The sequence below is a fragment of the Plasmodium knowlesi genome, assembly GCF_000006355.2.
Source record: "Plasmodium knowlesi strain H genome assembly, chromosome: 3".
Lineage (NCBI taxonomy): Eukaryota > Apicomplexa > Aconoidasida > Haemosporida > Plasmodiidae > Plasmodium > Plasmodium knowlesi.
In genome coordinates this window covers 649,510-664,358 of record NC_011904.2, presented here as the reverse complement: position 1 = coordinate 664,358, position 14,849 = coordinate 649,510, and the positions used below count along the sequence as shown (strand labels likewise).

Genomic DNA, 14,849 nt, shown 5'->3' with positions numbered 1-14,849 from the left:
TAGTTGTCTTCAAAAATGACTTGCCGTCACACCACACAGTGCAAAGAACATATCTACCTTTGCTATTCAAATTTGTTCCCCTTCACTAAAAAAGTTCCACCTCATTTTGTCTTTTCTTCCCTTTGAATATAAAAAGGGTAATTTATTGTAAAATATGAATGTGCCTTGGACTTCCCTCTTATACGGGGTATGAATTTCTACACTTAACGTGCAGGCCTTCACATTTGCATATTGCCTTTTTTGTGGACGTGGTATACTGAAAAAAAACAGTTTACTCTTTTTTTCCCGACAACATAGTGAAGAAACGTAATTCACGTCATATGTCGTGTTCCCTATAAATTAGCCCTGAGCTTCAACAACGTCCTTTTCTTTGTTTTTTTTTTTCATCTCCACATAATTGTGAATTCTCGATATGTTAATTTCTGTGGTGGATATTTGTTCGTGCAGCCACTGAAGCTCTTTGTCCTGGACAAAAAAAAAAAAAAAAAAAAAATTATAAAATGTTGCGCGCGAAGACGTTTTGTGCCATGTAAATATTTTTCCACACCCTGTACGGTGGGTTATAAACTTTTTTTTCTTCTTCGCACAGAGGAGCATATTTTGTTTGCGTCATTTTATTGGGAGAACTAAACATCTGGTCACGAAAATGCGCTTTCCTCATTTTATTTTTCCCATTTTTTTTTTTTTCTTTGCATAGTGAGATGATCTATCTTTCTCACACATTATATGCACACGTGTGCGTACCATTTCGTCGTATAGATTGATTGCCCTATCCAAGTGGTGATTCAATAGCTCCACTGCCTCTTTAAAGGGGAATTCAACCATCACGTTGGCCTAAAAAGTGCAGAATTAAGCAGGATTAAGCGGAGTTATGAGGGGGCGATACAAGTTGTGTCTCTCAAATGGAGAAGATACAAAATGAAGAACGACTCGTGTCGCTGATGCCTGCATTTTCGATTACCCCCAACCAAAGTAAAATGTGATCCGTTTTGTCGATAACTCCCCTGGCGTACAGGGATTCCTCCAAGGGAAAATACAGCTCCAAGTTTTTGCTCTCGTTCATTTCCTATAACGATGTGATGTGTGCACATGCGTATATGCGCATGAATAGGCATTTACACGTGTACCTCTATAGAGGTGTCCCAAATGGGTAAATCATCTGGAAGACGTACATGTTGGCCAACTGGAACAAGACTGCAAACATTTCATAAATTTGCACTAAAGAAATGTTTAGCATGTGTACGGAGGGACGAACGGACGAACCTTTCTTTTGTAAAGGGCGTTTACTACTTTTAGGGCATCTTTTAATTCGGGGATTTTCTTCTCCGTGTTGATCTGTCTAGTTACAAAAGTGTGCTCCATGAATTTGTATTTCCTGAAGGGGACATGGTATGAGAATTTTCCACCATTTGGGAAGGGTATCCATCAAATTGTTACTATTATATTTTCCTTTTGCAAGCGAAGGGCTTCCACTTTTATGTAGAAGTTACAGTGCGGTAACTAATATGTACGTGGCTCCCACACATGGTGGAGGCGCCTTTTTCTCAAAGGGTGAGGTGCACTTACAATAGGAGCTCCTTGGCTAGGCGAAGAACCGTTTCCTCATTTTTGTTTTGCAGAAATTCTGTGACGTGTTCCTGCGGATTGGGGGGGAAATGCATCAGCATGGATGGGCATGGACTGGCACAGGTTAACATGAAGCCAAATCGAACTGTGTGGACGCTCAAATTGGGATTGATAAGTAACCCGCCCAAAAAAATGGTTTCTAAGCAGTGTTTCTGAATTTTTCCACTTTGTTTATCTTTTCGCTAACTATGAACTTAGCCCCCGGGATGTTCCGGACGGACCTCGTGTTGTCCGTCAAATCGTCAAATGACATGTTTGTATTTCGCAGGATGGGTAAGGAAAAATGGCAAGCTCGCCTTCACGCCTTAGAGTTTGCTACAGCTGGGTTTACGCCAGGGGAGATACCTTATAGGGGCAATGTTGAATTGCTACACACACATGCGAACGTATACGCATATGCACCTATGAGATTATACATACGCATGGGAAAGGAACACTTTTACGAATCCACACTTTTGCGAATCTACACTTTTTGCTCATGTAACTGATTTACTTCCAAGAAATTCCCGCTCCTTCATGTCATGATCTGCGCAGATTCATAGCTCTTGCAGTGGAAAAACAAGTGCCATGAATGGGCGCACAAATGGAAAAGAAAAAAAAGCGACGATAATTCCTGCCTCCATGCGAGTTTTATAATTACGGTTGAATGTTTTGCTTGCAATCCTGTTCACACGTTTCTGAGTCGGAAGTTGCTCCTCGTCACAGGAATATATATTGTGCAGGTGCGCATGCAAGAAAGGAGTACTTAGTAAGGGCGTTTGTTTGGGTGCCACATATGTGTTCACGTTTATATTTCCACTTATGCTTTATGCTTACGCTTATCCTTTCGCTTGTGTTTAATTTTTTTTTTTTTTTTTTGCATAATATGCACCCGCGTGTTATTGTTAAAATGGGTCCAGCTTACATGATAAAGGAGCTACATGCACAATTTCGAAATGGGCAGCTATAACGCCAAATATTTAACCCCCTCATTTTTGCAAATTTGAAAGTATTCCCAATGGCTTGTCGAATGCGGTATGCTTTGTCACCATCCAGATGACCTCCCCATCGCAATACCACGCCGTCACACTGTCATTCCCCTTTGCGCTTTGACAATACGATAAGTGTACGCATTATGTTGGATATGAACATATGTACTTGTATGAACAAATGGATAATTCTTTTTGGAGGCACTTGAATTTCGTCCCCCTTGTGCCTTTCACTTTGCTTATTTTACTCCACAGAAGCAGTATGTTATTTCGGCTAAATAGGCACACAGTTCGTGGATTTTTTAAAAAAGGGGCAAAAGTTTTGGTCTACTTGGTTTGGCGCCCACATTTGGGTAGGGGCTATTTAAAGGGTAACAAAAAAAAAAAAAAAAAAAGGAAGGAAATGCATACATTATGTGTGCAAACTTTTAACCTCTTTTAAACTATTTCACTTCTGGTGGATGCAGAAGTTTGGTAAATTCGTTTTGCATCCCTTGCATGACGAGATGAGCACGAGGGACAGATACACACGTAGGGTCCCATGTTCGTGTTGCGGTTATATATGTACACACACACCACCGTTGTGGCGAAGCAGGAATTCTTAACAAAATTGGTACATAGAAAGTATCGGCACCCCCGTTTGCAACACAATCAGGGACGCCCTTTTTTTTTTTTTTTTTTCTGCTTGTTAATGAGAAATGAACCCGAGGACAAGCGCATCTAAATGCGCACTTGGTACATCTTTACAAACTGCACAATTACGAGTATGTCTCATATCCGCGTCCCTCTTGAGAAATAGAAAAATCGCAACTGATGATATTCCCTACTTTTATAAAATTCCCCACAAAAAAAAAAAAAAAAAAAAAGAAAACTAGCAAAAATGCTGATACCCATTATTAACCGCAAACAACATTTTCCCACCAACCCCCATTCGAATGCAGTCCCTGTGGCTTATCACTCCACAACTCGTTTGCATAACCCACAGGCCAGTGTTAAACCGTGTGCGGAATTTCAGTTCGTGGGGTGTTAACCAAATGTCTCTGCTTGGCTTCGAAACGACTCGAATGTTTCTTATGACCTAAGGAAAAGGGGGGGGGAAAGGGGAAGACAATAATGTATGTGTTTATGACTACCTGGAAAAAACTACCTCTCTTTAAGCTCTCTCCGTACAAAGAGGTTCATTTAAAGATCTCTTGGTCGCAAAAAAAAAAAAAAAAAAAAAAAAAAAAATGCGCGAAGAACGATAGCTTGGTTTGCCTTCACATAAGGGGAGTGAACTGTGTAGAGATGTACATCCGAGCATATATACACAGATGGTAATTACCGGTGCGCCCTTATAATGTTTAAGAAGAATGTCAATTTTTGTCCCCTTAATGGCGAAGCCCCTAATGAGTCCTTCCTTCTGCAACAACTCCAGTATCTGGACGTTCAGTACGTGGAATGGGCACTTTTGAGTCATGGCATCCGTCCTTAGCAAGGATACGACCATTTCACATGCCCTCTGCATTGTTCCTTGTCACATATCTTTAGCATAAATGGCTCAGGAGAAATTGGCATGTGACCTATTTGAGAATATTCCTCATTGAAATGGCTCTTGCATGGGGAGAGGGAGGCGTACATTATAACGTGGGCCTCCACGCAGTAGCATCCGTCAATGAAAATGGCGGGGTAAACGAAAAAAAAAAACTAATAATAATAAAATAATATAGTTCGTAAAATGCTACGCATCTGCGTTAACTAATTTGTTCTCCACTCCTTTTTAATTAACCCTTTTGCCGCGAAAAAGGAACACACTACGGTCCGTTCCATTAAAGTCGGCGTGCTTTTTTTTTTTTTTTTTTTTTTTTTTTCCTCGCCTGGGAGGGACTCACTTTTTCTACGTGCTGCATTGTATTTGCTCCCTTTACTTTCGGGCCTTAGTCTATACACGACCAAAGGGGGAAAGTATAGAGCGTCTCTCCCCCTGGGCAATCTCACCCCGCTGGATCATGTATTTTACACATCTTCTTAGGATACACTCAAACACATGTGCAGTTTTTATTTGTTCTGATAAATGCATTTTTTTCTTTTCACATGGGATATATAAATACAAGTCGGTCATTTCTGTTTAGTTCTTTTTTTTTTCTTGCTTCCTTTTCGTTGATCTGTTGAGTATTCAATCTTTGGAATGTCTCCAATGAGACGAAGAGAGGAAGTACACTGTTCATATTGGAAAAAAAAAGGATAACAATATACATATATGCATTCATGATAAGGATGAGGGTCTATCACAATTTAGGAGCAAGGAAAAGAGCCCACTTATTCATGGAAAAGTCTGCCATAGAAAATTATCTGCATCGCGACACCTCAAATGTGGACACTCCAAATGATCACAACGTTTGAGAAGTTCCGTCTCAACGGATTCGTGTGCGCATTCACATGCATTATTATTTCTTTTGATGGTAGTCTGCATAAGGTTGGTGATTTTTATGCTGATGTGAAGTTTAGAAGCCATTTAAAAAGAATGAACTATACATCGCTTCACTCGTGCGAAACGGAATTTGTCTTCCTCATATGCAGCGCTCTGAGGGGGAAAAAGAAAAAAAAAAAAAAAATGGACTCATTGGAACTGAAAATAAGAAAAGTAAGGGGGTGCATGATGTCTTCGTGACTTACTCAGATGGTGTGCATTCTCAACATGAAAAAGAAGTATGATCAGTCTACTCACTCCCATGGGGTACGTTTATCCCCCGTTTTGTCTGATCTCCGTTGTGTTCAATTTGCAAGGTCGTTTTAATGCGTGCACCAGGGTACACGAAACCTCATTTTTTCTTTTTCTGCGTTCTTTCTGAATAATATCGGTTCCCCTTTCTTCATTTCCTCTTTTTATGTTCCCCCCTAAATGATCTAATCACCAGAATGAGGCTTCATTTTGCGCAAGAGGGGTTAGGCTTGAAATTTCGTGATCTCGAGCTGACGCCGCGTCGTTGCATGCAAAACAAAATTGTCAAAAGGGTTTCAAGGTAAGGCATTTTACACATTTTTTTTTTTTTAAATACACACATTTATTCCCCTATTGAGCAAGCAATTTTATTTCTTTTAATTTTACAGTGCACATTGGTACATTTTTAAAAATGTGATTTGTCCTATTTTGGAGCATGTGAATTTTTTTTTTTTTTTTCAAGTATTCCTTTTGGGTGTCCTCAAAAATGACTTCCTAAATTTTGTCTACAAAATGATAAACCCGGGCAAGTTTTTTTTTTTTTCTTCTGTGTTGGTTACTTGTTTGTTGAAGGTATGAATTGGTGCACGTGAATGCTCGGATGAAGTAGGCCGATCTGTTGTCTCTATGCACATGTGGCGAGCATGTAAATACTTACCCATTTATTTTGTTTTGTTATGTTCTTTTTTTTTTTTTTTTTTTTGCTCAGAGCGAAGCAGCGTCAAATGGGAAGCTAGGGCGTGGGGAAGAGCCCAAGGTCCCTCCCCTTATGAAAAGTACGCAGAGGTGAAAAATGATATGCCTGGCAGTAGCAGGAAAAATAAACCAAAAATTAAGTTTACCTAATCGACACGTGAACGCGGAACCGCTTAGTCTGAACAGAGCGAAGACGCAAATGCGCATATAGACACACATCGCACTTTCCAACATGACACAACCGGGGTGAAAAAAAAAAAAAAAAACATGCCTACTTTTTTTCTTACCTCCTGTTAGTAAATGAAAGGAATGAATCCAGCAGAAGCGCTACAGTAAAGCTGGACAAGCTGAAATTTAAAAGATCTCCAAAAAATATCCTCAAAGGAAGGAAAAGGGGAATTAACTTTGTCTCCCTAAATTTAGAGAAAATTATCGAGTTAAAACAGAAGGACCCGCTAATCCTAATAAGTAGTATTTACTCCGGGGAAAAAGAAAAATGTATGTTTTGAAATCGGGTTCATACATGTGCAATTAAATTTGCTTGTTTTCTTTTTTTTTTTTTTTTTTTCCGATTTACTCGTTCAATCATTGTACTAATTGTTGTTTCCCATGTAATCATCCCACCATCACCATCTTCTTTCAGTCCTTTCCGCCTGCTACGAAAATGAAAAAATCAGAGATAGCAACACATGCAGTAGAATTACCACTAGTAAAGAAATTTGCGACGTACCTGTTGACTTTAACCTGGACTATGTCTTTTCGTACAGGGACAAAAATGAACACCCTTCTAAATGCCTCGTGGACAACGTCCCTCAATATCGGATAAAAAGTGAGAGCTTTGCCTTCATAGAGTGGAGCGTCGTTTCGCGACGCGGTGTTCTATGTCGTGAAATTCTATGTCATGCCTTCCCACACTACTTTACTCCACGCTACGTTCTGCCACCCTGTTTCATACTATACCACGTTACCTTTTCAAGATCAGGACCATGTGGTTGTCCAGTCGGGAGAACGTTTCGACCTGAAAATCCTGAACGAGTCCATCTTGTTGAGAACTTCAGTCATCATTACTGCGGGAAAATGCTCAGACATAGTAAAATCGCGAAGTATCCATTTCGAATTCGAGAGATCTCCTAACCCTTTTGGTGATCCAATATTGCACAAGGGTGAAGTAATTGGCTCGGAGTTTAAAAATATATATGTGAATAAAGAAGCCGAAGGGATTTTTAGCGTGTGTTCATGTTACATAGACTATCTGAACAACAATTACAATAGCTGTTTACTAGCCAGTAGGCATTATACACAAATTTACACCCTGCGAGCTATTGTGCCATCTAGCAAGATCATCAATGTGAGCACAGGAGAAAAAATTAACATTAATATTAAAGAATATGAAACAATGTTCCCTATTCAGAATGCCTTTATCATCGAAATGGTAAGTGGCTACCACTGCAACAATATTAACAAGAAATCTTTCACCAAAGTGCAGGAAGACTTTTACCAAAATATGAGGCGACTGAAGTTTTATGATGTTTATTTGTACGAAATGGGTCCAAATGAAATAATGGAAGACGCAGTTTTTTGGAAACCTGGAAGATATTTACTATGTTATACGTCCATTGAAAGGGGGACTAAGTTTTCAGCCCTCTTGGCGACTATACATGTTAGGGGTTAGTTCTTTCGTTGCACACTCTCTATGCATTTCCACTATTCATTCAGGAACATGTATGCTCTGTCCGCGCTTGTCATACGTACGTATATTTCACTACTTTATGTTGCAACCGAGCTGCTCCCCCTTTTTTACCACTTCCAGGATACGACTTAAAGGAGGTGAACTATTTATATGTGGACCTGCATTCCACCAAACTAAAACTGGGACAATCTATTTTTCTGAAGAGAATAGGGATAGGCAGATTATCAGAAGTGGTTTTCAAAAAAAAGGAAGCAGATAACTGCTCAGGAGAAGTGGTAATTTATTCCAATGACACACTAGGAATAAATGTCCAACGAAAAGGACAGATAAGCATTGATGTCATCCACGTATCTGATATAAAGTTAAGTGGATACAATGAATTGTTGGATATCTGTTCTCGAGAAAACGAGAAATATAGGTTAATCGGACGCGCAGAATCAAAGCCGTATATTTCACACGCACAAGAAAATATTTTTCTTTTGAAAGAGTTAAATTTACCCCCTGATGATGTTAGAACCTATGTGATGAAAATACAATCTAGATTCTTCAAATTTTATCCTCATATACTCGAATATGCTCTACATAATAAGATAGGCATTCTGTATGTATCTTTTCTCTGCTACTCGTCAAAAAATGAAGTAAGTTTAACGTACAGTTCTGACAAAAACATGACGCCCAAACCTTTCGCAAAATTCAGAATCACTGAGCCTTCCAGTTCTGTCCTATACATTGCCAATAAAGAAATAAAATTATACGTTTTAAAGAAAAGTTTGCAATCGTTATTTGTGTATGATATTACTCCCAATAATGTAAGAAGGAGGAGAAAGACTACAGGAAGGTACGTAGATGACCCTCATGTGTACTCCTTATTAGTTTACTATTTCGATTATGCCAGTTTTGTAAAGTGCGAGAATTGCTCAACGCCTATTTTGATGGAACCAGTGTATGATGAAAATAGGAAATTAAAACTACTTTTTTTAGTAACATCAGATCCACTTCGAAGAATAATAATAGTTAACCTAAAGCTTGATGCTGTGTACACACATAACTCTAATGCTGTAAAAAACCAATTTGAACAAATTGGTGAATTAAGGTTCAGTCTAGATGTTCTGAAAGACTCATCATATCTCATAACTGATGTTTCTTGTGGAATGTTAAAAAATAAATCATTCGATTGTTTCTTGATTGATCAAATGAATAACTCTGTAATAGCCGTTCATTATATAGAAGAGCGAAACTTGCTACTTCTCATGGACACCTTTCAAGGGGAAAGTAACGCCAATGACGAAAATGCCTATTTGTACAATTTTATCTTTAGCCAATCTGACACTTATTTGCAGAATCCCAAACATGTAGTTCCCTTTCCTTATGGCGATTCTTACGTTCTGTTCGTTGACGAGGTTCGTGCGTCTGCCCCTGCGTCACTTCTTTCGAATTGCACCAGGAGGAGCAGGAGAAACAATTGTGCGTTGTTGCGAAAAGGGGGTATCCGTGTAGACACGTGTTTCCATTAACACAGGACTTTTATTCTCTCAAAAATGTGCATGTTTTCTTAGTGAATATGTATATTTACTTATTCTTCTCTTTTTTTTTTTTTTTTTTTTTTCACCCCACGGACGGCTACTATACTAAATACAGGACGAAACCACCGAAATGAACATAATACTGTATGACAGAAACAAATCCAGCAAAAGGTTTTCCTACGTATCCAAAATAAATAGCACATATATTGATGAAGGGAGGATACACAAAATATACAAATTTTATGATCACAAAGAGTTAATTAACAGAAATGTACTTTTAATAATAAAGGATCTGGAAAAAGCTGTACATTTCGTGATAGCTCCCATACAAAACATCACCAATGTGACAGAATTAAAATATAGTTATCCGTCCATTATACAAGATAATGGGATTCCATATTCACTAAAAATAAAGTCAGATGAAATTAAAAAAATGAATTTGCTGCATAATTTTCAAATCGATGTACATAATGCAAATAAATCACAGCACGTTACTATAGATAAATATGATGGGACTATTAGAATAGAATTATCAGAATTTATTGATGATCCCGTTAACCTAACCGCAAAGATGTATGGAGTTTTTATGGAATTAAGCACACATATACAATTTACCATAATTTGCGCCGATGGGATGAAAGCTCTAAATGGACGCTGTGTTGCCTGTCCATTAGGCTCCTATAACAACATTAATGAATATAGGAAACATGAAAATATGCACGAATGTACCAAGTGTCAAGAAAATTCAATCACAAAAAACGAAGCGTCCACTTCCATAGCGCAGTGTTTATGTTTACCAGGATACGAATTAAATAACAATGACGAATGTGTTCCTTGCGCAATGGGAACATGGAAATCAGAAACTTCTAACACCCCTTGTATTTTCCACTGCTATCCTAATTCGCAGAGTTTAATAAGGGGTAGTCGGAGTGAAGAAGAAAGCGAATGCAAATGCTTAAGAGGTTTTTATTTTGTCTCAAAAGATGGAATAAACTTTTGTGAACAGTGTGATATAGGTCACTTTTGTCCAGGTGGATACAGAGGTGCTAAAAAAAAATGCCCAGAAAATACAACAAATGAAGAACTAGAAAATTTTTCCATAAAAAGTTGTAAATGTGACGCTGGTTTTGAACCTTTCGACTCTTCAAATTTGAATAATTACGATTTTATGGCTAATCCTATTTTTGACGATTACAAAGATTTCGAACAAGAAATGGAACCTTCTCAAGTATGTGTACCATGCAAAATGGGATCCCACAAAAATACAGTTTCGGAAGAAAAATGTAAAAGTTGCTCTGCGCATGTATATACAGATGCAATACAATCTACTTCCATAGCTGAGTGTAATAAATGCGAAAAGGGATATTATTTGCATGCACAAGATTTGTGCTTGCTATGTCCAGATAATCACTACTGTCCAGGTTATCCTGCAGAAGATCAAAAATATTCATTTTATGAAAACCAAAAGGTGCCTTGTGATGATAAAACTTTGACAAAACCTCCAAATGAATTAAATGTATCAAGCTTAAACTGTTTGTGTAAAAAAGGATTTGAATATGCAAAATCAGAAGAAAACGAATTCGCCTGTTTAGAAGTGCCAAAAAATTACTACAAGTCCGAATTAAGCAATACACAAAAGAAGCCCTGTCCAGAAAACAGTATTACATCATATACAAAAACCAAGAGTAGGGCTAAGTGTATATGTGTAGGGGGCTATTACTGGGATATTAATGAAAACAAATGTATTAAGTGTCCTAAGGGATATTACTGCCCCGGTGGACATTTAAAAGACTGTTTTTTGAAGAATACTTTACATCTGTGCAAGCCTAAAAAAATAAAATGCCCTATAAAGAATACAACAACAGAAGCTGAGGAATCTTTTAGTGAGTCCAGTTGCCTCTGTGATAAAGGCTACACTCTTAGTAAAGAAGCACTCCGTGAATGTGTCCTCTGTCCAGTTAACACATACAAAGATTTTGTATCAAATGCGGAATGCACTATGTGCTTAACGCCGTACACAACAGATGGACAAGTGGGAAGTGCAAGGGAAGAAGATTGCACATGTTCAGGTGGCTACTACTTCTTCAACCATTGTATACCATGCAGTGATAAAAATACTTATTGCAAGGGAGGGAAAATGATAGTTAATAACAGGAGCAAAACTATCCACTATGGCCCATCAAAATGTCCACCAAACACTGTCGTTTCATTTGAGACAGAGCGACCACATAATCAAAGCTTTTGTGTTTGTAAAAAAGGATATAAACATGTCTATACTGCAAGTAATTATACAAAAATATGTGCACCATGTGAACGTGGATTTTTTAAGACCATGATTGGAGATTTTTCCTGCGAATCTAAATGTAAGCCCAATTCGACCAGTTTGACCGGGGCGACGCATGAAACACATTGTTCTTGCTTAAAAAATTATTACTTCAAAAATGGTATCTGCGTAAACTGCCCCGATGGTGCATACTGTGAAGGTGGTTTCGAAGAAGAAACCTTACTAAGCCTGAAAAAAGGTGTAAACTCTTTGGACCCTTCAAAAATTAAACATGTAATGCCTGTTCCTAAAGAAAATTATGCACTTTATAAATTAAAGGGAAATATATACAACACTGACTGGTTCATCGTAGAATGCCCAATTAAAGAAGCTTGTTTGTATAATGAAAAATGTCACGAATCTATGACAAATTTTTTATGTGGGGAGTGCAAAAAAGGATACACAAATAATTTTTCGAAGCTAAATTTATGCATCGAATGCAGCGGAAATATTATGAATATCCTACACATCATTTTCGTCAGTATGTTTGTCTTGTTATTTACAGTTATTATGGCATACTTGAATGTCTTTACAGGAGCTAACAGGAAATCCGTTCATTCTATAGTTATTAAAATTGCGTTGAATTATTTCTCTTGCATGAAAATTTTCTATGTCATGGGAACAAGTGAACTATATTTCCCATTAAATTTCTCATCTCACGTTAATTATATAATCCAAAGTATTAAAACAATGTTAAAAGCAAAAAAAAATTATGGTCCATATTGCATTTTAACAACGTATTTCAAATTTTCGCATTCAGATGCTTATTATTATGGTATGCTTTTTTATGCCCTTAGACCTATATTACTTGCAATAACACTGACGATTTTAATGTATCTTGTGGTAGAAATATACAAGTTTAAAGTTAGGGATCAAACAAGAATAAAATTAAATGTAGTAGACAAAATTAAAGAATTAGGGAAAACAGAACTATATGAAGAAATCATGCAAGAGTTGCCATCGGAAAGAGGTCTGGTATTGTTTAGATATATACCCATACCTGGGGATTCAAAGTTTAAAAGAATAAAAAAATTTCTTGAAGATATGATTCCTATGTATGTCACATTATTATTTTTTATTCACACCAAAACTACTTATTCTATGCTAACGCTGCTAGATTGTAAGGCAATTTACTACAATGATAAATTTGTGGAGCAGTATATGAGCTATGCACCTAGCGTAAAGTGTGATTTATCAGGAGATTATCCAAAATTCTTTATGCTAGGTATTATCGGCATAGTTGTATGGGGAATTGGCATTCCGTTAATGTCGTATTTAGTGCTATACAAAAATCGAAAACATTTACATTCAGAAAATATTTTATTTAAATATGGATTCTTAAATAATGGTTTTAACTTTCAATTTTGGTATTGGGAATCAATTGTCTTTTTTAGAAAAATTTTAATTTTATTAATATCATCAGTCCCTATTTTAAAAACAGCTAGAATATTTGGTACTACTATGTGGTTGTTTACCGTTATTTCGTTTTTTTTTCTTACAGTGCAGATCATACTTCAACCTTTTGATTCAAGAAATTATCATATTTTAAATAAATTGGAAACTTATAGCATGTTTGCTTGGACGATTACTCTGATGACTTTTGTCTTCCTAACAGTATCTAGTGCTGATGCAACCATCAATTTCTATGTGCTACTATTTCTGTTATTTTTTAATTTCATATTTGTAGCTAAAGTTTTGATAGCTCTATGTTTTTCATACATAGAAAATTTAAGACACATAAAGAAGCATATTAAAATTCCATTTTTAAATAATTTTTTTGAAAAAATGGCAAAGATAGCTGAGGAAAAATATTATAAAGAGCCTATAGTTTCCCTGAACACGAGAGACAACTCTATTCAATTTATGAGGAAGTACAGAAGATATCCTTTACGTAAACATCGTTTGTTAACGAATGAAGAAAAAAACTACTTCCTTAATGTTTTATCTAACTTTATATATTTTGGAGTATCCAACTTAAACTTTACCATTTTCCATTCTCATTTTATGGAATTTATGTTAAGACTATCAGTCATTGATAATGAAATGCTTCATAAAAGGGGTAAAAGGGGAATTTTAAAATTAATTGCCAAAGACCCCCAAAATATTGATGAATGGATAAAAATTAAGGAATCAGAATTAAACAAACGCACCTTTTTCGAAAGACATAAAAAAATATTGAATTTATTTACAAAAAATATGCTTATTATTCAAAATAACATCAAGAATATCATATATCAAGGAGATAAGCACACTATCATTTCTGATTATGAAGTGTTGATTAATGTCTTAAAATACGACGAAGATTTTATCACAGACTTTAAATTTTTATATGATGAGAAAGCGGTGAAATCGGGATTAACACTTTCTGACTTACAGTTATCTTTTACTAAAATTAAAATGAAAGATAAGGGATTGATTATGCAGTTATTTTCATTGTTTATTGCCAAGAAGAATATTGTACACTTTGAACGAGACGTTCACCTGAGAAATAAAGTTGAACAGCTTAAAACGTTGTACGACATCCTCATAATGGCAAATGAAAAGAAAAAAATTACATTTAGAAAGAATTTTGAAGATGCAGTTAAAGCAGACCCATTTGATTATAGGACATTACAAAATGAATTAGAAACACTAAATGGAAGAATAAACAATCTAATTGACAACTATCAAAAGCTAAAAGATGAAAATTATTACGAAGATGAATGTGATTATAATAACAATGCTGATTTTAATAACAATTCAGAGTTTTTTGATAATAATTTAAGAGAACTCAGCTTTAAAGAAGTGACTAATGATGAACATAACATAGAAAATGCCGAAGAACGAGACAATATTATACAAAATGAAGAGACTAACGAAGAAAATATGGGTAATAAAGATGGGAAAGAAGAAAATAAAATGAAAGAACAAAAATCAAGCTAACAAAAGAAATTATCACAAAATTGAAGATGAAAATGCATAAATGTTTACCAACAGAATGCGTAAAATTACATATTTTTCCTACTGCATAATTCTATTTTGAACAAATTTATAAATGAAATGTTTTTCTACATTTGTGTGGAATGCAACTCCTTTTCTGAAAAGAAAAGTGATTTTATGTTGTCTTTTTTTCTTTCTTATTCCCTTTAACTCTGAAGTTTCGTTTTAAAACATATTTCAATATATTGTTTTTTACATTTTTAAGATTACTGTTGTTATTACAAAAGTGAGTCTTTAAAAATTGTGATATTTTTTTTCATTAATTAACACGTAAAGTAAATTGTATTTTAAACATTGTCGATTTTTATAATATACATATGAAGGAAAAGGCAATTATAAAGTG

At 36.0% G+C, this 14,849-nt stretch overlaps 3 protein-coding genes across 3 annotated transcripts; 1 reads left to right on the top strand and 2 right to left on the bottom strand.

Annotated features, from left to right (window-relative positions):
- Window positions 1-339: 339 nt before the first annotated feature.
- Window positions 340-1,879, bottom strand: PKNH_0313800 (prefoldin subunit 3, putative; the record flags this gene model as incomplete). Its single annotated transcript, XM_039113826.1, has 6 exons — window positions 340-465; window positions 745-834; window positions 962-1,066; window positions 1,264-1,375; window positions 1,567-1,637; window positions 1,814-1,879. The coding sequence occupies 6 exons, from the start codon at window positions 1,877-1,879 to the stop codon at window positions 340-342; spliced, it is 570 nt and encodes a 189-aa protein (XP_038969438.1).
- Window positions 1,880-3,465: 1,586 nt separating this feature from the next.
- Window positions 3,466-4,101, bottom strand: PKNH_0313700 (ribosomal protein S8, mitochondrial, putative; the record flags this gene model as incomplete). Its single annotated transcript, XM_039113825.1, has 2 exons — window positions 3,466-3,672; window positions 3,919-4,101. 2 exons carry the CDS (start codon window positions 4,099-4,101, stop codon window positions 3,466-3,468), a joined length of 390 nt encoding a protein of 129 aa, XP_038969437.1.
- A 1,707-nt stretch (window positions 4,102-5,808) lies between these two features.
- On the top strand, window positions 5,809-14,449 carry PKNH_0313600 (cysteine repeat modular protein 2, putative; the record flags this gene model as incomplete). Its single annotated transcript, XM_039113824.1, has 7 exons — window positions 5,809-5,868; window positions 6,005-6,071; window positions 6,289-6,489; window positions 6,635-6,820; window positions 6,969-7,658; window positions 7,802-9,081; window positions 9,320-14,449. The coding sequence occupies 7 exons, from the start codon at window positions 5,809-5,811 to the stop codon at window positions 14,447-14,449; spliced, it is 7,614 nt and encodes a 2,537-aa protein (XP_038969436.1).
- Window positions 14,450-14,849: the final 400 nt, after the last annotated feature.